We start from the raw sequence: 23,646 nt of genomic DNA on the forward strand, positions 1-23,646 counted from the left end.
CACCCTTCCTGCCTCCAGTGATTCCTGAAAGATCACCACCAATGCCTCCGCAATCTCCTCAGCTATCTCTTTTAGAATGCAATTGTGGTGAATGTATTCACCATAATGTATGCATGATACCATAATCTGTAACCTGTGACCTGGAAGTGGTGATACGAACTGCTTCCAGGTACTGTACTGTAACCCCGGTATGGCCCCGCCTCTGGCTCCGCCCACACCGGGGCCATATATAAGCCGGGCTCTTGTGGGCGGCATTCATCTGTACTGGCAAATTCATGACTAATAAAGCCTACTGTTCACTTGCTCTCTCTGCCTCACTGTGAATTGAAGGTATATCAGCAATACTTCAGTTGAGGCTGAACCAGAGTCTCATAAAGGTTCATTATTATTTTGTTGCTTTTGTACTCCTTCCAGACTGCCATATCCATTTCTCAATTTGCCCTGCCACCTTAAATGATTTGTTTCAGGACTCCCTTTAGAATTGTACCAGGTAATTTTTAGCACCTCTCCCTTGTCCTTCTCCAGCAAAATGTATCAATTCTGACTTCTCTACATTAAATTGTCTCTGCATTGTGTCTACCCATTCCACCAGCTTGTCTATGTCCTATTGAAATCTCTCACTATCACAAGGACACAAGAGCACAAGAATTCCAAGCAGGAGTAGGCCACCAGGTCTTCAAGCCTGCCTCGCCATTCAATGTGATCATGGCTGATCTATACTGGCCTCATCTCCTTTTCTGTGCCATTTCCCCATAGCCCTCTATTCCTCGATCTAGCCTTTGTGCAATGCATAATACTTCCAAATTTTGTGTCGTATACACATTTCGAAATTATTCCCTGTGTCATAATATACATCCAGGTGTATGATAGATAGATGGTGCACAGACAGGCAGTGATTGACACACAGGATGACCAGTGAACACACAGAACACAGCAGCCAATCACCAGACAGGACACGGCCACTATAAAGCCAGAGGGCACTAGTTTTCCCGCTCTCTCGGGATCCAGCCTCTGAGACAGTCAGAGCTCGTGAGCAGCAACTAGAACACACACCATGTGGTAGTAAGATAGTCTGCTCAGGTGAGCCTCAGGTCTCCAGTCAAGTCAGCACAGTGTCAACCCAGTTAAAGCATGTATGATAGTTAGGTGTTCAATAAAAAGGAATTGCATTTCTTCAAGTGTTGTAAGCCTGTCTCTCTCACCACTGCAGTAAACGCAGTCCTCGCAGACCCAGCTTACCCAACACATCACCCTGTACATCCAAGTCGAAGTCATTAATGTAGATCAAGAAAAGCAGTGGTCTCGGCACTGACTCCTGGGAAACAAACTCCACATGGATAGTGACCCGGGATCGAACCCGGGTCCTCGGCGCCCTGATGCAGAAGTGCTAACCACTGTGCCACTGTACCACCCTGCGTTTCTACTTTTCTGACAAGCATGTGGTGCAGTACTTTACGAAATGTCTTTTGAAAGTCCATACACACATCAACTGAATTATCTTCATCAATCCTCTCCGTTACTTCATCAAAGAACTACCAAAAATTAATTAAAGATGATTTACCTTTAACAAACCTGTGCTGGATTTTCAGGATAAGCAGGGTAGTTGACATGGATTACAGCAAAGCCTTTGACAAGGTCCCACATGGGAGACTTATAAAGAAGGCAAATGCACATGGGATACAGGGTAATTTGATACGGTGGATTCAAAATTGGCATAGCTGTAGGAGACAGAGGGTGTTGACAGACAGCTGCTTTAGTGACTGGAAGCCAGCGTCCAGAAGCGCACCCACAGGTATCTGTTCCGGGTCCCCTATTGTTTGTCATTTATATAAATTACATAGATGACTACATTGGGGGGGGGGGGGGGGGGTAGGATCAATAAGTTTGCAGATGACACAAAGATTGGTCAGCTGGTTAACAGTAAGGTTGAGTGTCTTGAGTTATGGGAAGCTATAGATGGGATGGTCAAATGGGCAGAAAAGTGGCTGATGAAATTTAACGCCGAAAAGTGTGAGATGATAAACTTTGGAAGGAGTAATGTGACAAGGAAGTATTCAATGAATTGCCTGACACTGGAATGTTCCAAGGAACAAAGGGACTTTGGCATGTTTGTCCATAGATCTCTGAAGGCAGAAGGGCAGGTTAATAACGTGGTGAAAAAGGTATATGGGACTCTTGCCTTTCTCAATCAAGACATAGATTACAAAAGCAGGGAGGTCATATTGGAGCTGTATAGAACTGTGGTAAGGCCACAGCTGGATTACTGCGTGTAATTCTGATCATCACATTATAGGAAGGATGTGATTGCACTGGAAGGGGTACAGAGGCGATTCACCAGGATGTAGCCTGGAGGTCGATAGAGGCAAGTTGCCTCACATCCTTTAAATGTACCTGGATGAGCACTTGGTACATCATAATATTCAAGGCTGTGGGCAAGTGCTGGCTAGTGTGATTGGGGGGTAGGTCAGGTGTTTTTCATGTGCCGGTACAGACTCGATGGGCCAAAGGGTCTCTTCTGCACTGTATTATTCTCTGAGTCTGTGAAATTAACAGAACAGCTTGGAACAGGCTGCTCCAAAAGTTCAGTTCAAACTGTACAATGTTGGCTTTTGTGCTTATTTGTACAGTGGGAACAGGTTCTAGCTCTATCTCATCCACAAGGTTAAAATTTAAAACAACTCAAAATGTTTGAAAAATTGGTTTCGGTAGGAGTACAAATGTTGAAAGGTCTATGTTAAGGAATTGTGCCGTCGAATTTTGAATTAATTTAATCAGCTTCCTATGAATGATCAATGAAACAGTGGCCTTTGCAGTATATACAGTACTCAGTACCTCTTGTTTATTTAGTGATGTCATTCTTCCTGCTTTATGAAAACCTGTAACTGATCAGGAGAAACATGTTCTTAGCAACTTGTCTGTTGGACATGCTCGTGCTGAAACTAATGTGGTATGCCCTGTACTTTATGTGTGCTATTTTACTGAAATCATACTGTTGTATAATCAGTTCCACTGATCAGGGGCTGAACTCAATAATGAGTGTAAGTGGAAAACCACAGATGTTTCCAAATGGCTGTTAGTGTGACCGTTTTTTTTTTGCTTTACAGGAACTGAGAGGTGGAGGTTCACCCTCTCCACCGTCAAAGCGGCAGTCTGGAAGTCCTTCGGGCAGCTCTTTAACCAATCTGGATTGGAAGGTTAGAGGGGAACTGGAGGAAACAATGTCCCGGGATGGAAAGGAGACAAACAATGGTGAGGGTAAGTGCCATAACAACTAAAATGCCTCGTCAGAGTAAAGCTGTCGACAGAATAACAGGTCTGCTTTTGAACTGTGCCGTTTTCAAATTTTTTAACCCTTGCTAGTCATGAGAGAATGAAGTTTTTCTTATCTTTCCATTTATGTTGCTCATAGTTTCATCCAAGTGGCTATTTTGACCATTTAATAATGATAATGACCACTACTTTATTCCAATGACAAGACTAAGATCAAGAAGTGATTGTGGGCACAGATGGATACGCAATAAAAAACTCGCCCACAACTTTCCTGTCTAGTTTTTCTCCATATCAAAAGTCAGATTGTATCATGGCATGTTCAAATTAAAGAGTCATTACCGACTGTTCCCTGCCAATCATTATCTCAATCTGTGAAGAAATGAAAGTACAAAATTGGCCCTATTTATAATAATAGCCACTTATTGTCACAAGTAAGCTTCAATGAAGTTACTGTGAAAAGCCCCTCGTCGCCACTTTCCGGCGCCTGATATTCCCATCACCTGTAGATTGGGACAGTTACAAAGCCGCAATGGATATTCCAAATACTTCTCCTAACACCGAGCACACCCTTGATTGTCCTGACCAAGCTTCTTATTTTGTTTTTTTTTAATAAATTGAGTGTACCCAATTCTTTTTTTTTCAATTAAGGGGCACTTTAGCATGGCCAATCCACCTAACCTGCGCATCTTTGGGCTGTGGGGGTGAGACCAACGCAAACATGAGGAGAAGTGCAATTTTTATAAATTTAGTGTACCCATTTCTTTTTTTTTCCAATTAAGGGGCAATTTAGCGTGGCCAATCCACCTAACCTGCACATCTTTGGGTTGCGGGAGTGAGACCCATGCAAACATGGGGAGAATGTGCAAACTCCACACGGACAGTGACCCGAGGCCAGGATCGAACCCGGGTCCGGCCTGACCTGATTAATACAACACTCCTGTATGCTTCACCCAATGTTGATGTCTATGTATTTACATTGTGTACCTTATGTTGCCCTATTACATATTTTATTTTCAATTAAAATGATCTGTTTGAGCTGCTTGCAGAAAAATACCTTTCACTGTACTTCGGTACACGTGACAATAAACAAATCCAATCCAATAACCACTGCGCCACCGACCGAGCTTCTTAATGTAAAGGAACCTCATGTCAATCGGAGTTGCTAAGAATAAATACAGTGATCTTGCCTCTTACCAATCCTAAGCCTGCTAACCTAAAATAGAAAATGGTTTATTGTGCTTGTGTTTTTATAACATGATGATTGAACGTTAAAGTCAGATTTGTTTTCGGAAATCATCTGCAGGGGGAAAGAACTCTGTTTGTAATTGGCCAGTCTTTTGAAAGGTAACATTTTAGGTATTGTGGAATAGAGATTTGTTTCCCTCCATATTTTAGTGATTCTAAATTAAAGTACTGTCCCCATTGTATGCTAAATACTGCAGCAGTGAATTTTCATGCTGAGGTAAAGTTGTCGTGGTCCCAGATGACCATTGGCTGCTTTCCCCTTTGAGGGGGAGAGCTGACTGATGGTAGTTTAACCTGAGGATCACCCACACCTCAGGCAAGGGGCAAGGTTGAGAAGGCAGGTCATGGAGTTGTTGCATCGCCTGCCGTAATTTGTGTGGGAGATCAGCGGAAACCCTAGAGCTAAAGCAGAAATGTCTGCTCTCCTCGCTCTGCCTCTCTAGCTTCTTTCCTCACCCCAGTCACGAGTGTACAGGAATTTGGAAGCATTCAAAGAGTCTAAAATGGCAGGTGAATGTTAATGAAAATAATTGTAAAACAATGCACAGTTACGGTGAAATGTGTTTTCACATAATAGATAATAAAGCTGTAAAAGTATCTGGAGATTGTTATCAATCATTCCCAAAGTATTGATGTGAGACTGTCAACAAAAAGTTTAAACAACTAGTGCGATACATTTCAAGGACATTTGATTGCAAGCAAGGCAAGTTGACTAAGACCTTGTGGGCACAATGGACTTTATTTTCACTACCAAGGTGGGTAGATAGAGTCAGCAAGTTATTCGGGTTGGCAGATTGTCTTGGTTTGAAGTGTCACCATGGGAGGAATGAGTGAGGGATAGCGAGGTGCCTATCAACCCCACAAGCGCATTCTAGGTGATTATGGGGTCGCATGAATGCTAATATCAGCAGATTAGAAGGACAGTCTTGGTTGCAATAAAAGCAATTAGGCTATCTAGCCCTCACCCCTCACACCACCTCACTCCACACCCACTCTCCATAGGTTCTCACCCCCCTTTAGGTCAACTCAGGCTCCCCAACCACTCTCCACAGCCTATAATGCTCTCCATTCCAACTCATGTTCCTACCATGCCCATTCTCTCAGTATGTGCTATCTGCACAACCGATGAACCATATAATAACAATGGTGCGTGTGAAATGGCGAAGAAAAAGAAAATCACCCGTTCAAAAATGTTCTTTGACAAAAAATCTGCTGTTCCTACAACTCTCAGACAATGTCAGCCCATCCCAGCTAAACCAGTCAAAAACAACCACCTATGTATTCTAAACCCGTTTTCCAGCACTTAGACCTTGTATGCTTTGGCATTGAAAGTGCACATCTAAATACTTCCTCGATATTATGATGACCTCTGCCTCCACCATCTTTCAGGCAGCAAGTTCCAGACTCCCACCACCCTCTGGGTGAAAAAGTTCCCCCTCACATCCATTTTAAATCTTCTGTCCCTTACCTTAAATCTATGTTCCCTGGCCATTGATCTCTCCACCAAGGGGAAATGTTTCCTCCTGTCTGCCCTATCTATGCCCCTCATAATTTTACATGTCTCAATCTTGTCCTCCCTCAGTCACCTCTGCTCCAAGGAAAACAACCCCAGTCCATCTAATCTCTCTTTATAACTAAAACTCTCCAGCCCAGGCAGCATCCTGGCAAATCTCTTCTGTACCCTTTCCAGTGCTATCACATCCCTTCTATAATGTGGATTCTAGAACTGCACACAATACTCTAGCTGTTACCTAACCAACGTTATATCTAGCTCTAGCATAACCTCCCTGTTCTTAAACTCTATCCCTCGACTAATAAAGGCAAGTATACAATATGTCTTCTAGCCAAGTCACATCTGATCTGTCAATCAGACAGACCATTAGATTATCTTTAACAAAGGCTTCAAACATTTCACACCATTTAATCTGATCCAGATTAACATTTAATCATCTTCATAGAGTCCCTACAGTGCTGAGGAGACAATTCAGCCCATCGAATCCATGCAGATGAGGGGAGAACCATAGAATCCCTACACTGCAGAAGGAGGCCAGTCTGCCCATCGAGGCTGCACTGATTCTCCAAAAGAGCACCCTACCTAGCCCCACGCTGCCACCCTCTCTCCATAACCCCACCTAACCCATACATCTTTGAACTCTAAGGGCCAGGCTACCTAACCTGCACATCTTTGGACTGTGGGAGGAAACAGGAGCTCCCGGAGGAAACCTTCGCAGACAAGGGGAGAACATGCAAACGCCACACAGTCACCCAAGGCTGGATTCAAACCCAGCTCCCTGATGCAGTAGTGCTAACCACTGGGCCACTGTGCTGCCCACTATTCCGGGGAGAATGTGCAGATTAAATTTTAAAATGGTCTGTCAACTTTAATATTCCACACAGAGCTACTGATGAATGTCGCAAACCTCTGCTTTCCGTAACAATTTTTTTGTTATGCAAAACAGCCTAAAAGCCTGTGCCACAGTGGGTTCTTTTATTGATGTATGCATCTATGCCTGTGAGAGATTTTTATGATTGACTAGCAGACAACTTGTACGCTATTAATGAGATGCTGCATACCATCATTATTCTTGGAAAAACAGCGTAACTGTAACTTGTTGTTACTTTTGATCCAGTAAGTTTTCAAAAGAATTGCTTGTTTATCATTAAACATTTCGCAAGTCCTGGTATTAAAATATCCATCACCAGATATTTGTGTATCTGATGTTCTTTTAAATTACAGAATACTTTTAGATATCTATTTTCAAAAAATTGATCATGAAAAAAATGGGTCATGAGCCAACTATGAGTTCCTAATGAGCCGCATGTGTCTCTCGAGCCACTGGTTACTACCCCTGGTCCAAATGTCGATGTTGATTGATATCTCCAAATATGAAGCTTGTCTCATATTGGATATGATTTAATGGGAGTCCCATTGTGGGCACGTTTAGCTGCGAGAATGACCCCGCTATTAAACGTGACTCTTCTTTTTTCAGGAGTCGGTGAGGAAGGCCCACTGAGACTGCACTTGTCTTCATTTCCTGCACTGAGGAGCTTAGTTTGTCAGTGCAGGAAGAGATCAGGGCGCCATTTAAAAATGGTGCCCAATCTCTCAAATTCCCAATGCAATGCCCAGACCCTCCCCCACCTAATTTACCAATCAGCAGGTCCTTGACCCCCCCGCCCCCCCCCCCCCACCCGACTGCATCAGCAGTGCCAAGTTACCACCCTGCCCAGAGGCTGACCACCTGGCCGGGGGCCTCTGATCACCTGGGAGAGCCCCCCCCCCCACCCCCAACCCACCCCCCCCCCCCCACCCCCCCACCCACCCCCCACCCCCCAAGTGCTGTTCCGCTTGGTTCACTTTTGTGAAGCTCAGTGCTAAACGTCACCAGATTGGGGTCTCCGATGCAAGGGGATTCGATCCCAGGTGCTGGGTATAAACTGCATAGACATATTCAAATGAAGCCACCTACCCACCTGAATATGCAAATCTGGGTCCTGTCCATTGTAGGTAGGATCCAGATTGTGACACCTCATGAGATCCTCTCGCGAGATTTGTTGGCTGCATTGCGTCCCGGTCATGCATGGTTGTGAGATCGCGCCCACAGAAACTGGCACTTTTATACATTTCACTAGTTCTGTTTCGTATACTGACACTTGAATAGAGGTGAATGGAGCTTTTGCGAGTTATTTCTTTTATGGAAGAGTTATCTTGATCTTGTGCAAAGTTCAGCTAAAGTGTTCTTTAACTTTTCATTGTTTTGTTGATTACCTGAAGTATTAAATCTTGTGAAATGTGTTGCGTTTGCTCTTGCTTCGCAAGTGCTATACTCAACAAACCTCATTCATAATTTACTTCGATATAGGAGCTGTCAGAATATAATTTGTCCATCCATCAGTCAAAGAGACCAGGAAGATGAAATGTAAAGTACTCATTTCCATTTTGGTTATAAGTAACATAATGGGTTTATTGCTCGCATTGGGCATGCTAATTCCCAGATACATTTGTGCTAACTTTGACTTTGTAAATATTTAACCTCCTGAGGGGAAAGGACAGGTCAAGTAGTCTTTTGGAAAGACTAGCATTTATTGCTCTTTCCTAATTTCCCCAGGGGCTGGTTTAGCTCACTGGGCTAAATCGCTGGTTTTTAAAGCAGACCAAGGCAGGCCAGCAGCACGGTTCAATTCCCTCCCCGAACAGGTGCCGGAATGTGGCGACTAGGGGCGTTTCACAGTAACTTCATTGAAGCCTACTCGTGACAATAAGCGATTTTCATTTCATTTTTGAGAAGGTAGGGATGAACCACCTTCCTTGGCTGATGTCGTCCATGTGATGGAGGTAAGTAAGCAGTTCCGTTAGGCAGGGAGTTCCAGGATTTTAGAATCATGGAATAGTTACAGCACAGAATGAGGGCAGGAGAACTCGCTTTGATTGCTTCCCTGCCTTTTGCCCATAGCCCTGCAATTGCTTTCTTTTCAATTGAATCTACCCCCACCAGTCCCTCGGGCAGTGTATTTCAAATTCTAATCACTCACTGTGTCAGTATGCTTTTCCTCATGTTACCATTGCTTCTTTCACCTTCTTTCATGATATATTTCCAAGTCGGGTTGCTGTGTGACTTGAAAGAGAACTTGGAGGTGTTTGTGACCCGTAATAATCATAAAATGGCATAAAATGTTTGACAAAGTGCTACCTTGGTTTCGGCAATAACATAGTTGTAATCTCAACAGCGATAGCTATCTGTTGTCATCACTCCTCTCCTCAAATAACCAACTCTACACTCCTCTGTTCTTGCACATTACCACCCATCTCCAACCTTACTTTCCTCTCCAATGTCTGTGAACATGTCACCTCCCAAATCTGTTCTCACTTTTCCCAGAAGTGCACGTTTGAAGCCCTTCAATCAGGTTTCTGCACTTGCGATAGCACTGAAAGGCTCACATATTGAACCCACAAATAACATCCTGTTACTGTGACAAATGTTAACTACACCTCCTCCTCCTTCTTGACCTGCGTGCTGCTTTTTAAACTGTTGATGATATCACCCGAGTCCAATGCCTATCTGCTGCTGTCTAATTGTGTGAAATTGTACTTGCCTGGTTTCATTCTTACCTCGCTAATTATAGTCAGAGAGTCACCTTGAAAGGCTTCTCTTCCTGTTCCCAACTCTCCACATCTCTATCTTGTTTTTCTCCTTCAAGATGCTCATAAAATCTACACCTACCCCAACAGCTTCATGTGTGGCCCAGTGTCATATTTAGTTTTAAAATGCCACTGCGTATAGTCTTAGAACATAGAACAGTACAGCACAGAACAGGCCCTTCGGCCCTCGATGTTGTGCCGAGCAATGATCACCCCACTCAAACCCACGTATCCACCCTATACCCATAACCCAACAACCCCCCCTTTAACCTTACTTTTTAGGACACTATGGGCAATTTAGCATGGCCAATCCACCTAACCCGCACATCTTTGGACTGTGGGAGGAAACCGGAGCACCTGGAGGAAACCCACGCACACACGGGGAGGACGTGCAGACTCCACACAGACAGTGACCCAGCTGGGAATCGAACCTGGGACCCTGGAGCTGTGAAGCATTTATGCTAACCACCATGCTACCGTGCTGCCCTATGTCCCTTGTGACTTTTAAAAGTATGAAAGTTGCTATATATACATGCAAGTTTTGTTGATGCCAGTGAGTCAGAAGATTCTACTGCCAGGGTCGAACACATAATTTAGGTTCCCATACCAATGCAGACTGAGGGAATTTCATGGGTATCATCCATTAATCACAGAATTCCTACAGTGCAGAAGGAGGCCATTTGGCCCATCGAGTCTGCATCAATCCTAGGAAAGAGTACCCTACCTACGCCCACACCTCCACCCTATCCTTGTAACCCAGTAACCCCACCTAAATTTTATGATATTAGGGCAGCACGGTAGTATAGTGGTTAGCACAATTGCTTCACAGCTCCATGGTCCCAGGTTCGATTCCCGGCTTGGGTCGCTGTCTATGCGGAATCTGCACGTTCTCCCCGTGTGCGTGTGGGTTTCCTCCAGGTGCTCTGGTTTCCTCCCACAGTCCAAAGATGTGCAGGTTAGGTGGATTGGCCATGTTAAATTGCCCCTTAGTGTCCAAAATTGCCCTTCGTGTTGGGTGAGGTTACTGGGTTATGGGGATCGGGTGGAGGTGTGGGCTTGGGTAGGGTGCTCTTTCCAAGAGTTGGTGCAGGCTCAATGGGCCTAATGGCCTTCTTCTGCACTGTAAATTCTATGATTCTAAAGGGCAATTTAGCATAGCCAATCCAACTAACCTGCACATCTTTGGACTGCGGGAGGAAACCGGAGCACCTGGAGGAAATCCACACAGACACGGGGAGAAAGTGCAAACTCCACACAGTCACCCTAGGCCGGAATGAAACCCGGGTCCCTGGCACTGTGAGGCAGCAGTGCTGCTGGATCAGACTTTGGTGTAAGCAATACAGTTGTGCCATTGGTCACTGACCAAGAAGAAAGTTGCTCAAAAATCTAGCGATCTCTGTGGCATAGATTTTACCTTTCCTGATGGTAGTTTTTTTCTGTTGCCGACTGTAGGGGTGCTTGGTGTCCAGCAATAGCAATATCATCAAGCAGGTTAAACAGTACTAAGGAATCTTCCAGACCACAAACGAGGAAGTAAAAATGGGTTTTAACATTCACTTCTTCATGATGATTGGGACATACACCTGAGGCTGAGGAGAAAACTGAAATACCATAAACACTTTAAAAAAATCAAATTTTGAAAAAAGTATGGAACTTTTAGTTTGTTTGTTTGTTTTGTTTATTGTCACATGTACCGAGGTACAATGAAAAGTATCTTAGTACAGAATGGAGAAGTTTAAAATTTTCAGGTACAAAATTAGTTGTCAGGCCAGAACATTAAAAACTGGTGGCACGGTAGCACAGTGGTTAGCACTGTTGCTTCACAGCGCCCAGGGCCCAGGTTTGATTCCCGGCTTGGGTCACTGTCTTTGCGGAGTTTGCCTGGGCTGCCTGGGCTTCCTCTGGACACTCCGGTCTCCACCCACAAATCCCGAAAGACGTGCTTGTTAGGTGAATTGGACATTCTGAATTCTCCCCCAGTGCACCCGAACAGGTGCCGGAGTGTGGCGACGAGGGGATTTTCACAGTAACTTGATCGCACTGTTAATGTAAGCCTACTTGTGACACTAATAAAGATTATTATGATTATTATAATAACTCTGTTACATCTCATTCAACACAGCATAAGCTTTTCAAGGGTCTTTACAGTGAGAATAGTGACAGAAAAAGTGGACGTTTGCATCAAATCAATGACTTCTAATTGATTTACAGCTGTATGGTTGTCAACAGAATTACTGATAACTACTTCTGAATTTTCACATGTGCAGACACCAGTGATTGCCATGATTTCACAGGGAAATGGAAGCAAATGTTTCATGGAAGTTTCATAGAATTCCTACGCTGCAGAAGCGGCCCATCGAGTGCAGACTGACCATCTGAAAGAGCATTCTACTGAAGCCCACGCCCCACCCTGTCCCAGTACCCCATCTAAACTTTTTAGACACTAAGGGGCAATTTAGTATGGCCAATCCACTTAACCTGCTCATCTTTAGACTGTGGGAGGAAACTGGAGCACCTGGAGGAAACCTATGCAGACGCGGGGAGAACATCAAACTTCACCCAATCACCTGAGGCTAGAATCGAACCTGGGTCCCTGGCGCTGTGAGGCAGCAGTGCTAACCACTGTGCCACTCAGCTGCATTATCATTACAATTGCAAAATCCAGGCCAAGATGTTGGATCAACTTCTAGCATTCCAAGACATCTTACAACACCAGGTTAAAGTCCAACGGATTTGTTTGGAATCACTAGCTTCAGGAGTGCAAGACCTTCATCATGTGAGTTCTCTCATTCGGGTTGAGTGGAAAGTAAAAGTCTACATTTAATCCCTGCCTCCTTTTTGATTCTTTGACCATTTTTTTGAGTAAAGAATCAATCAACATCATTAATTGCTTTTGCTGTGAATGTTTATCACATAGCAATTAACTTGTGTATATTCAACAAGTTAGTCCAGCAATCAAGGGACATAATCTAAAATAACGTGCATCTAAAGAGTGTTTGCAACATGGTAAAATGTCCGAAGGTGTTGCCAGGACCAAAAATTTGACAATAAGCCACAGGAGAACATATTCGTACAGCGACCAAAAGCCTGATCAAAAAGATAGATGTTAAGAAGCAGATGAGAGAGAGGCTTAGGGTCAGGATTCCAGAGTTGAGCGCCAAGCAGCTGAAGGCATGGCCATCAATAGTAATGCAATTAAAATCGGAGATGCACAAGAGGTTAGCTTTTTAGCAGTACAATTTAGTCTAATACATAGTGCAGTACAGAAGAGGTAAGGCACTGTTAAAGATGCTCTCTATTCATAGAATTCCTACAGTGCAGAAGGAGTCCATTCGGCCCATCGGGCTTGCACCGACCCACCCCCCCCCCCCCCCCCCAAAAGAGCACCCTACCTAGTTCCACTCCACCACCTTATTCTCGTAACTCCACCTAACCTTTTTTGGACACTAAGGGGCAATGTAGCATGCTCAATCCACCTGGCCTCCCCATCATTGGACTGTGGGAAAAAATCGGAGCCCCCGGAGGAAACCCAAGGCCAGAATTTAACACATGAGGCAGCAGTGCTAACCATTGCGCCAACCTGCTGCCCTTCAATAGACTCCATTGCATGAACCATTAAAATGAAGTCCCATCCACCTAATCATGTAGATGTAAAGGATCTGATATAGCGCTAAAGGACGATCAGGGAAACTGTCCCTGTGTCCGAATTTGTCAATCAGCTAACACCGCTGAAATAGGTTTACCTTGTCAGAAAACTCTGTGCTGTTTGTGGAGTCCTCCTGCGTACATTTTTTGCCTGCTGCATTTTTCTACATTACAAACATGACTACATTTCAACAAAAGAAGTTTATAAATGGTGAAGCTTTGAAATACCCTGAGGTTGTGAAAGATATAAATAGAGGTCTAGGGCGGGATTCACCGACCGCCTGCCGGGTCGGAGAATTGCCGGGGGGGGGGGGGGGGGAGGGGGGGAGCGGCGTGAATCCTGTCCCCGCCGGCTGCCGAATTCTCTGGCCCCAGGGATTTGGCGGGGGCGGGAATCGCACCGTGCCGGTTGGCGGCTGCTGGTAGTGGCCCCCCCCCCCCGGCGATTCTCCGGCCCGCGATGGGCTGAGTGGCTGCCTGTTTTAGGCCGGTCCCACCGGCGTAAATTACAACAGGTACTTAGCAGCTGGACATGGCTGCGCGGGTGGCCTCCGGGGTCCTCGGGGGGCACTCTATTTCTCCGCGTCGGCTGCTGTGGACCTCGGCGATGGCCGACGCGGAGATGAACCCCCCGCCCATGCGCTGGGATGACACCAGCTCATGCTGGCACTCCCACGCATGTGCCAACACACGATGGCAGGCAGAGGCCCTTCGGTGCTGGTTGGTGTGGCGCCAAGCCCCTTCCGCGGCAGCCGGCGTGGCACAAACCACTCCGCCGCCGGCCTAGCCCCTGAAGGTGCCCGATGCCAGAGTGGTTCACCGTCACGCCACTCCTTCCCGCTGGAGTTGCCAGCCCTGCAGATTCCCGCAGAAACCCGCCCCTAATTGTTCGTTTCCACTTGTGGTCTAGCCCTGAGCCCTCTGCAGAGTTAAAATGTGAGTCAGTGTCAACCTTTACATTTTAAAAACCTTGTCAAAGAGAGTTTACAAAATCTCTTATTTAAAATGACAACCATGATTTTCGATTATAGGGAAAAAAAATCCATAAATTTTATGTTGTGAAATATCAACATGTGAACAATTTGTCTTGAATCTTTCTCTCTCGGTTTCTCTTTCTGTTCCTCTCTCTGTTCGTTGCTATTTTCACAAGATCATTGACTAAGGCATTAAACTCTGAGCACCTATTGTACTTTCATAGCTTTGGATAATTTCAGTGCCATTATCTCTCCCAACATAGGGAGCAATTATATCTATTTCAATGAGGAATAATTAGTAAGTGACAATTCAACGTTGTAGATAATTCTTTTGTAAATGCTGAGATTAACATCTATGTTCATAAATTAGCTTGCCCCAGGCTGAAATTTACCATGGGCTTCAGGACCCAATGTTGGGATGAAAAGCAGCTCCAGAACCCACACTTGCTAGTAGTGGAACTGGCTCAGTGATTTTATCACAAGGGGCCTCCCAATTGGGGGTCAGCAGGTGTGTTTCTGAACCTACTGTCCCAGCAGAGGGCCAGCAACCTTAGGCGACACTGTGGTTCGCCTCACAGCACCGAGGACTCAGGTTCGATCCCGGCCCTGGGTCACTGTGTGGAGTTTGCACATTCTCCCCGTGGTTGCGTGGGTCCCACCTCCACAACCCAAAGATGTGCAGGGTAGGTGGATTGGAAAAAAATGAATTGGTTACTTTAAATGTTTTTAATAAGAGGGCCAGCAGCCTGAGTTTTGCAGTGCCACCTGGGGAGGTAGTTGCTGCTCAGGGAGGCAGGAGACCATATGATGTCTCAAAATGGAGATACCTCTGGAGGTATTTAGAAAGTAAAATTTAGGGGACAGAGAGCAATAGTCCTGCAGGATGGAATGAAACATTATTGGTGCTGTGGATTATTTTAGCCTCTCCTATTGTCATAAAGCTTCAAATTTCAATGCCTCCCCCCTCCCCCCACCCCCCACCCCTCACCCCACTCCAGGTTGCCATAGGGAAGCTGCCTTTGTGAAGCTGGTGGCTAACTAGCCTAAAATGGAGATGGGCTGAAGGTGTTAGGAGGGAGTCAGATGTCTTCCTACCGCAGTGAGATATTGCAGCAGCAAGAACTTTAACAGCACAGTCACCTAACAAACGCCAAATTAAGGCAGGTAGGCATCCAATTAAGAGCCACCTTTCACCCCCACACGCATTTCAGGAGGAGCTGCTGCCATGTGGGGCAATCAGCAGGTAAACCCTGGTGCCCCCCCAGAGGGTTTCCTGGGGGAGGGGCCATTCTGTATGGATGTTTGATGACTCACCATGAGCCCCACGGTGGTTGCCTGGCCCCAACAAAGCATGTAAAAGAATACACCTAGTCTTGGGAGGGCACCGCATTGTGGTGTTTTACTGCAGCCTCACCACTGACCAGCTCTATCGGTGGCACTGCTAACGCTGCTGAGCGGACTGCCATCCTCCATTGCAGCAACCTTCTCTGGTCTTTTTATTTTGGTGTAAGTTGTTTCACTCTCTCGCTCTCTCTGTTACTTCGATCCCCTGCAGGCCCATTTCTGCCTGGTGTGGATGATTGAAAAACCTAGGCCTGCATTAACCTCCTTGGGCTGCACAACCTACAGGTGAAGTACTTCACCTCTGTGGAAAAATCAATTTTCCTTTCAAACGTGGCGAGTATCGGGTGCATTATTAATTTTGAACTCATCAGTCATTCCAGCGCCAGCATAACTGATGTGTTAAAGAGCAAAGGATTTCACCAGTGTTACAGTTTGGTATTGTGCTGTTACTAAAATGGCAGAAGTGTGTTGACATAACTCACTGTGGAACAATAGGGTGTGGTGAGTTCATGTCAAGGATTTCCTGCATGGTAAAATGTTAGCAATGTACTCACTTCACCATGTCCATTATTCCTCGGTCGTCATTGCAATCACTGAAATAATAAGAATATTTGGGAAAGGAAATATTCTTGCAGAGGAAGAAATGATTATTGTTGTTGATTAGTGTTATGAGATATGTCAGGCAAGCACTACAAATAACGTTTGCCTGTCATGATCTGTGCATTTTCATAGTTGATCTGGAGTATTTGTTTGGAAAAGCTCTTTATTCATGGGAGATTTGGGGTGGGGGCAGGGACTGATGGCTAATATTGTCCTGTACTGTAACAAAGGTCTTGTTTGTGAATTTTATATCATGTCTACAGTCATGCTGGATATTTTAATTTTCTATATTAATTAAATTAGAATAGGGGATTTCCAATACTTTTATGAAACTCCTGACTACAGACATAAATTTATCCAGGGATATGGGGGGAAGGCAGGATCAGGGTATTGAACTTGATGACCAGCCATGTTCATAATGAATGGTGGAGCAGGCTCGAAGGGCTGAATGACCTCCTCCTGCTTCTATTTTCTATGTTTCTATCACGTGACTCTGCTAAAAAGATTTGATTTTACTATCTCCGTTATGGTCATGCATGGTACATTTCAAGTACTGCACACAGAATATCTCAATAATCTCATGCTAATTTCTTCTGCATGGAGCTGTAGTAAGTGTGTTAAGTCCCAGGGTTGCTGTTTTTACTCGTGATAACGGCTGGTGAAAATCTACTGAACAAAACCCTACGTGAAGCTGAAACTCTGCATCATTTTAAACAAATGGCAGAGACTGACTCCGAGGCTGTAATTTAATCTCAAAATTCAGATGACTGGTAAAAACTATGAAATTTTGCCTCGTGTTCCACTCTTTGTTAATATTAGTGCCACTCTCATGCTGTTCTATTTGTGAACTGAGGCCCTTTAGTTCCTCTCGGTTTATTGCTTTTAAAGTAATAGTAGGACTCTGTTAGCATAATCTCTTTGTGAAACTACAGAACGCTGCACATTCCATGGTGTTTAATGTTCTGTTCAAATTCTCTTTCTCTCGGTGGCAAGGCATCTTTTAAGATATTTGATTTTGCCATATGATCCGCCTATGCTTATTTCTGCACTATGTTTGAAACTAAAACGTATGTCCCATCTTAAAGGCTATTTCCATGGCAGTGTGTATGTAATGTATATGCTGGAAATGTGTGCAGGAAGAGAATTGAAAGGAAGAGAGCCTCTCAAGTCCGGTCTCTTATGCCGTCAAGTTAACCTCGCTCCACTTTCAATTGTTTTAAACTCTGAAGTAACTGCGCAGTTTCCTACTCACTGAAATACAAAGAAAGACATCTTGGAAGATCTTTAGCAGAGAGATGAACCCAAACCATGAATCAAGTACTGACGATTGTGAGAAAATAGTTGCCTTTTCCAAGCTGGGATCTATAGATTACACAGTTGATAATATAAGCTCAGGTAAGAATCCTGTTATTTAGTCATGGGCTGACTCAGAATTTCTTCATCTTTTCCGGGTGCAGTAAAAAGACAGCCTCAATGATTTTTCACCAACTGGGATTTAATAGTGATTCCACTGTCTGTAATGGGAGACAGACCAAACTGGGAAATTATGTCATGAATTTTAGGGTCGCTGTTGTGTTGCGTGTAAGGCTGGTCACAGGATACATATAATTTTAGTTCTTTAGTCAAGAGGAATCCAGAGTAATGAGAGGCAGGAATGGATATTTGATGAAGTTTTCCATACCAGTATGTTGTGCTTACTCATACCACAAAAAAAAGTTTTGGCCTGTGTTGAACACTAAATTATTCTAATGTAAGATTTCTATGAAGTCTTTGCGGAACTCCCAAGACTGTAAGCTAATGTAATGTGAAAAGCAAATGCAACTTGTTTGAAATAGTCTGACTGAGTACTAGGTTAACAGTTCTAAATAGAGAATATATTAACTACACATATAATGGTCTAGAAATGTGAACACATCCAAACAACAGGCACTAGGAGCACTGTATTTATCAGTTCACGTGGCCCCAGGTCATGCGGTAAATTTCATTCAACGATTCAGCTATGCATCCATCACCAATGCGACAAGAAGACAGGCAACATACTGGCGGATGCCGTAAATCTGACATAACAAAGGGGAATGCTGGAAATACTCAGCAACCCTGTAGAGAGACAAATGGAGTGAATGGCAGGAACTTGCTGGATCTTCCGGACCCGCTGATGGTGAAGCTCCATCGTGGGTTTCCGGGGGGGTGGGGGGGGGGGGGAATAGAATGGGAAAGCCCATTGACAGGGGGACCAGTAGATCCTGCCGGCGACCAATGGTGGGCTGCCTCCATAGCCACGAAACATGCCGTGGAAATTCCCACCCAATGTTCAGATCTGTGACCTGTTCTCATGTATCATCTAGTTGTGGGCAGACAGAAATTGGGCAGCTCTCATATGGAACCAGCACCCCTTAGGGAGGAGGTGGACTTTGGTACAGAGTGCATGCTTTGCAAGAAATCCAAACAAGACTCCCAGGTTCTCTGATGTCACATCGGAGGCCCTGGAACAGTCCATGGAAAGGAGAGAGAGTATTTCTGAACTTCCCAGCAAGGAAGGGATAGAATGCCCTCCAGGCAACATCACTGTCACCACGTGGGCAGCAGGGTAGCACAGTGGTTAGCACTGTTGCTTCACAGCACCAGGGTCCCAGGTTCGACTCTCGGTTTGGGTCATCGTGCAGAGTCTGCACGTTCTCCCTGTGTCTCCGTGGGTTTCGTCCAGGTGCTCCAGTTTCCTCCCACAAGTTCTGAAAGACGTGCTGTTAGGTAATTTGAATATTCTGAATTCTTCCTCTGTGTACCCGAACAGACATAGACATAGAAATAGAATTTACAGTGCAGCAGGCGGCCATTTGGCCCATCGAGTCCACACCGGAAAGACCAACCCACCTAAACCCACACTTCCATCCTATCCTCACAACCCAGTAACCCCACCTAACCTTTTTGAACACTATGGGCAATTTAGTATGGCCAATCCACCTAACCGGCACATCTTTGGTCTGTGGGAGGAAACCGGAGCACCCGGAGGAAACCTAAGTAGACAGCAGACTCTGCACAGACAGTGACCCAAGTTGGGAATTGAACCTGGGACCCTGGAGCTGTGAAGCCATAGTGCTCACCACTTTGTTACCGTGTTGCCCATGTGCCGGAATGTGGCGACTAGGGGCTTTTCACAGTAACTTCATTGCAGTGTTAATGTAAGCCAACTTGTGACAATAAGGATTATTATTATTATTATAAGAAGAGATCAGTGCCAAAACTGCCAGGCTAAGAATACTTGCTTTCTGCTCACATTTCCATTAGCCCTGGTCTCACTACTTACAACACTGCCCTCACCCTGCCTCCCTTCACTCTCCTACAATTACCACATCACACCTCCTCTTTCTCCACATACTGACACTCCCTACTCTCACTATTGTTGCAACCCCCACTTCTCCAAGCTTCATATTTTAGCACTGCGTATGAACTACATGATTATGTTGGACACATTCTTTGAATACTTCAAGACTGTCATAACGCAGTCACTCCTTTCTCACAGGAAGTCATACGTAGCTCTAGACTGCAGGAGGCTGCCGCTGAAGAAAGCGGAGCCTGCTTGCACACTCCCTCCTGGATGAGACTCGCAGTGGTCTCCCTGAAGACCCATCATTGGTATGGCCTCCAGCATATTGCGCCCCCTCCCTTCCTCTTCACCAACCGCTCCTAGTCTCTTCTATCTTCTTTTCTGTTCCCCTTCTCATCCAACCCAAAAGGCTGCTTTACCAGAGCACTGATGTCTGCAGTCAGCAGTTTAGTAAGCAGCCATAAACAGTGCAGCACGAGCAAAATCTTCTCCACATCCAGAATTAAATTACCATGGGCAAAAAACAACTCCCTAAAAAACGGCACCAAAACTCACCAGTCGCCTCAGATGACAAGCTAGCGACCAAGCAATAAGTAAAATTTAAATAGCATTCTTCCTGTCTGTGCTGATTGAGATGATCACGTGTATGCCTGGCACTAGGGTAGAAAATGGTTCTACAGCAAGCATTGGAGCCCAATGTTTAATTCATTCTATAGTTCTGGAAAGTGCTTTGAATATCTATGGAACAACCCGCTCCAATATTGCTGGTGCCGCAGTCCTGGTTCATAATCCCATCTACCAGATTGGGTGGCAGTTTTGCATCATCAAATTTCTAGGCCTTTTTAAAAATAAATTTTAACTTGTTTAATGCAACCAGAAGCCCATTTGAATGGAAGTTATGTTTCAATTACAATGTGAAATACATTTGGCTGTTCTGTATTGTTTGAGATAAATTATCCTATGGAACATTCATTCTCTCCGTTATAGAATTGTACAAAATTGCTCACTTTCCTCTAATAAGATGTATTGATAATTATAGCAAGTGCTTAACTGAATGGCTTTAACTTTATATCCTAGTGGATTTGATTGGTTTAACAGGTGTCAAAGGCATTTAGAGGGCAGCATGAGCCTGTCTGCCTTGCAAAATAGATTTCCAGCACAGGCAATTGACTAGATGTAGCATCTATAGGCCTCAACTCCTAAAAATAACTGGATTTATCCTCACAAGCGGCTAAAATAAAATCAGCTGTCACCATCAAGTCTGTGAGGAGGTAGAGGAAGGAGGTAGAGGCAGATTTGACTGGAGCTGGTCTCCAGTTAGGCTGCAATAAGAGGGATTTTTCACTTTTGCTGGACATAAGGTAGAAACACTGCTGGTACATGATTAAAAAGTATCCTCTGCATAAATTGTTGATTTACTGAAGTCTTACCAAACAAGCTTTTGCTGAATTAAAAGGGTAAGTATGAAACATCCCCATGTGTACTAAATATGCATATCACATATGCAGTAGATTGATTTTTGTTAGTGATGCAAGTTTTTCTTTATCTGTTTAAAGAACGTATGATAATAGGCACAAACCAGAGCTGGTCCTATTTTTTGTGTTTGAAGAATATTGTAGTGTTTATGCTCTTTTCCAAATTGCATTTTAGTATCACTTGGAATTGCAGTGAAGTGAATATGCTTGCTCAAAATGGCGTACTTTTATTTTGCTGGGCTTGCATTGTGTGAGGAGGGTAAATCTGTGGTTTTAATCCAAAATATTTCCAATAACCAAGCAGATTCTGACTATGAAAATGTGTTAATTCATTCAACTATTTAATGAAAGTTCTTATCATGGGTTTGAATTGATATTTAATTATATTAACTGATGTATATTAAAAGATGCAAGTCTAGGTATTACAAAAACTGGAGTATATTCCATTTCGACATCCATCTTCACAATTAATTATTGTGTTAACAAACAGAGAATGGCGATTATCTTTCATCCTCTGTGCATGCTGCAGTGCACACATAACAACATGGCGTGCTCATTTGGCCTTTTTTCTTCATCCCTCAGGATTGTAACAGCAACAATAAAATGCGTATATAGTACCTTTAAAAAAAATAAGATATCGGCACGTACTTGAGATGCATAGTCAGACCAAAAAATGCCCCATCACTAGGCAGCCAGTTGAACATGTCATAGGGACTCAAATCAGCATCTTTGCTGCTCTGCAGTGTGTCAGTGCATGAACTCAATACAACTTACACTCTTTAAGATGGCATTCTCTTCCTTTTTCATTGCTTCCTTATTCAGAAGAAAGATAGTGTGGAATTTTCCACACTGGATGGTTACTTGACAATTTCGGGGAGGCAGTGGTGGAGTGGTGTTGTTACTGGACTAGTAGCCAGAGAGCCAGAGTCATGCACTGGGGACACAGGTTCAAATCCCGCCATGGTAGATGGTAAAATTTAAATTCAATAAAAATATGGCATTAAAAGTTTAAACGTGACCAAAAAACCATTGTAGATTGTTGTAAAAACGCATCTGGCTCACTAATATCCTTTAGGGAAGGAAATCTGCCATCCTTACCTGATCTGGCCTACATGTGACTCCAGCTCTACAGCAATGTGGTTGATTCTTAAATGCCCTCGGTGATGAGTGATAAATGCAGGCCTAGCCAGCGACACCCAAATCCCATGAACAAATAAAAAACAAACTGGCATTCACATGATGGAGTGAATGGCCTCCTTCTGTGCTGTATGTTTCTTTGATTTAAGGTGCATGCTCCTAAGCAACATTTGGACAAAGACTGGTTGAAATAATTGCAAATTTTCAACTCAAATGTCAGTTGGTCTTCAGACAAAAAGTAGTTCTGTAAATAACACCAACCGTCGCAAAACACTGCAGATAAGAGGAAAACCATGGGTAACAATTTTATTCAATCCTTTGCGTGTCATAGGTTATTGCTCTCATCATTTTTATTCCAACAAATATAATGGGTACTCAGCTATTATGCTTGGCGTAATGCTCGTATGTTCTTACATAGATCATACAGTGCAGGAGGCCATTCGGCCCTTCGAGTTTGCACTGACCCCTTAAGCCCTCACTTCCACCCAGCCCCATAATCAAATAACCCCATCTAACCTTTTTTTTGGTCACTAAGGGCAATTTATCATGGCCAATCCACCTAACCTGCACATCTTTGGACTGTGGGAGGAAACTGGAGCATCTGGAGGAAACTCACGCAGACACGGGGAGAACGTGCAGACTCCGCACAGACAGTGATCCAGCGGGGAATCGAACCTGGACCCTGGCGCTGTTAAGCCACAGTGCTATCCACTTGTGCTACCGTACTTCCCAGTTTTGTTTGGAAATTTAAAGAAACTTTGACAGCAAAATAACAATAACAATTTGCATCATTCAATGTGAGCTATGAAATAATGAAAACCTTTTAAGAGATTGATTGTGCTAGATTTAATGACAATTTAATGTAAAATTAATTTGTAGGAAGTTCATATTTGTTTAACTTGTTTGGTTGAAATACCAATTTTAACTGTGGTACCACCGGTGAACATTGAGATGCTTGCTTTCTAAAGTTAACTAACCATTGAAAAATCTGTCATGAAATGAAGCTGCTGGTAGGCATTGATTATCTAGATCTTGCAATGATGTGGATAATTGAAAAGCTGCTTATTAATATGAAAAGAATGGCCAGACTTACGCTTCTGTAATTTGATTTTCATAGGGTCAGTTGATCACACTATAAGACAGCTGAAATATTTCAGGCCATTCTGGGCACTGTAAACACTTCATATTCCCATATTAAATGAACCCTTGACTCCAGTTGCAATTTGTCATAAGATAGCCTAGGTCTATCATTGAAAAATGTGCGTTCTTCATAATAAAAGGTACATTTATTGTAGAACCATATTTCTCCCAACCAGTTTAAAAGTCCATACTTGTAGTTTTAAAAATTGTCTGACAAATATCTTGCATAAGTAATCTTTACTTTTTAAAACAGTGAATAAAAGTGTCACCATTTATTTTCGGAGATTGCTGTGCAAGTACCAGATCTAATAGCATTAACCTGATAGGTTTGTAATTGCATGCTAGTTATAA

General features: G+C 43.9%; 1 protein-coding gene across 7 annotated transcripts in view; it reads left to right on the forward strand.

The window, feature by feature from the left end:
* The window catches only part of xirp2b (xin actin binding repeat containing 2b), a 164,516-nt gene that overhangs the window by 83,891 nt on the left and 56,979 nt on the right, over positions 1–23,646 (forward strand). For 2 of the 7 annotated variants that reach the window (XM_038789726.1, XM_038789725.1), the window contains exon 2: positions 3,105–3,255. In XM_038789726.1, the coding sequence (XP_038645654.1) occupies positions 3,105–3,255 (151 nt within the window). Of the gene's footprint in view, positions 1–2,860; positions 2,948–3,104; positions 3,256–17,215; positions 17,614–20,720; positions 21,001–23,646 lie in introns of those variants that run through there. The other 5 variants (XM_038789730.1, XM_038789731.1, XM_038789728.1 and 2 more) reach the window with 5 other exon arrangements.

This window comes from Scyliorhinus canicula, chromosome 2 (genome assembly GCF_902713615.1).
Source record: "Scyliorhinus canicula chromosome 2, sScyCan1.1, whole genome shotgun sequence".
In the NCBI taxonomy this organism is placed as follows: domain Eukaryota; kingdom Metazoa; phylum Chordata; class Chondrichthyes; order Carcharhiniformes; family Scyliorhinidae; genus Scyliorhinus; species Scyliorhinus canicula.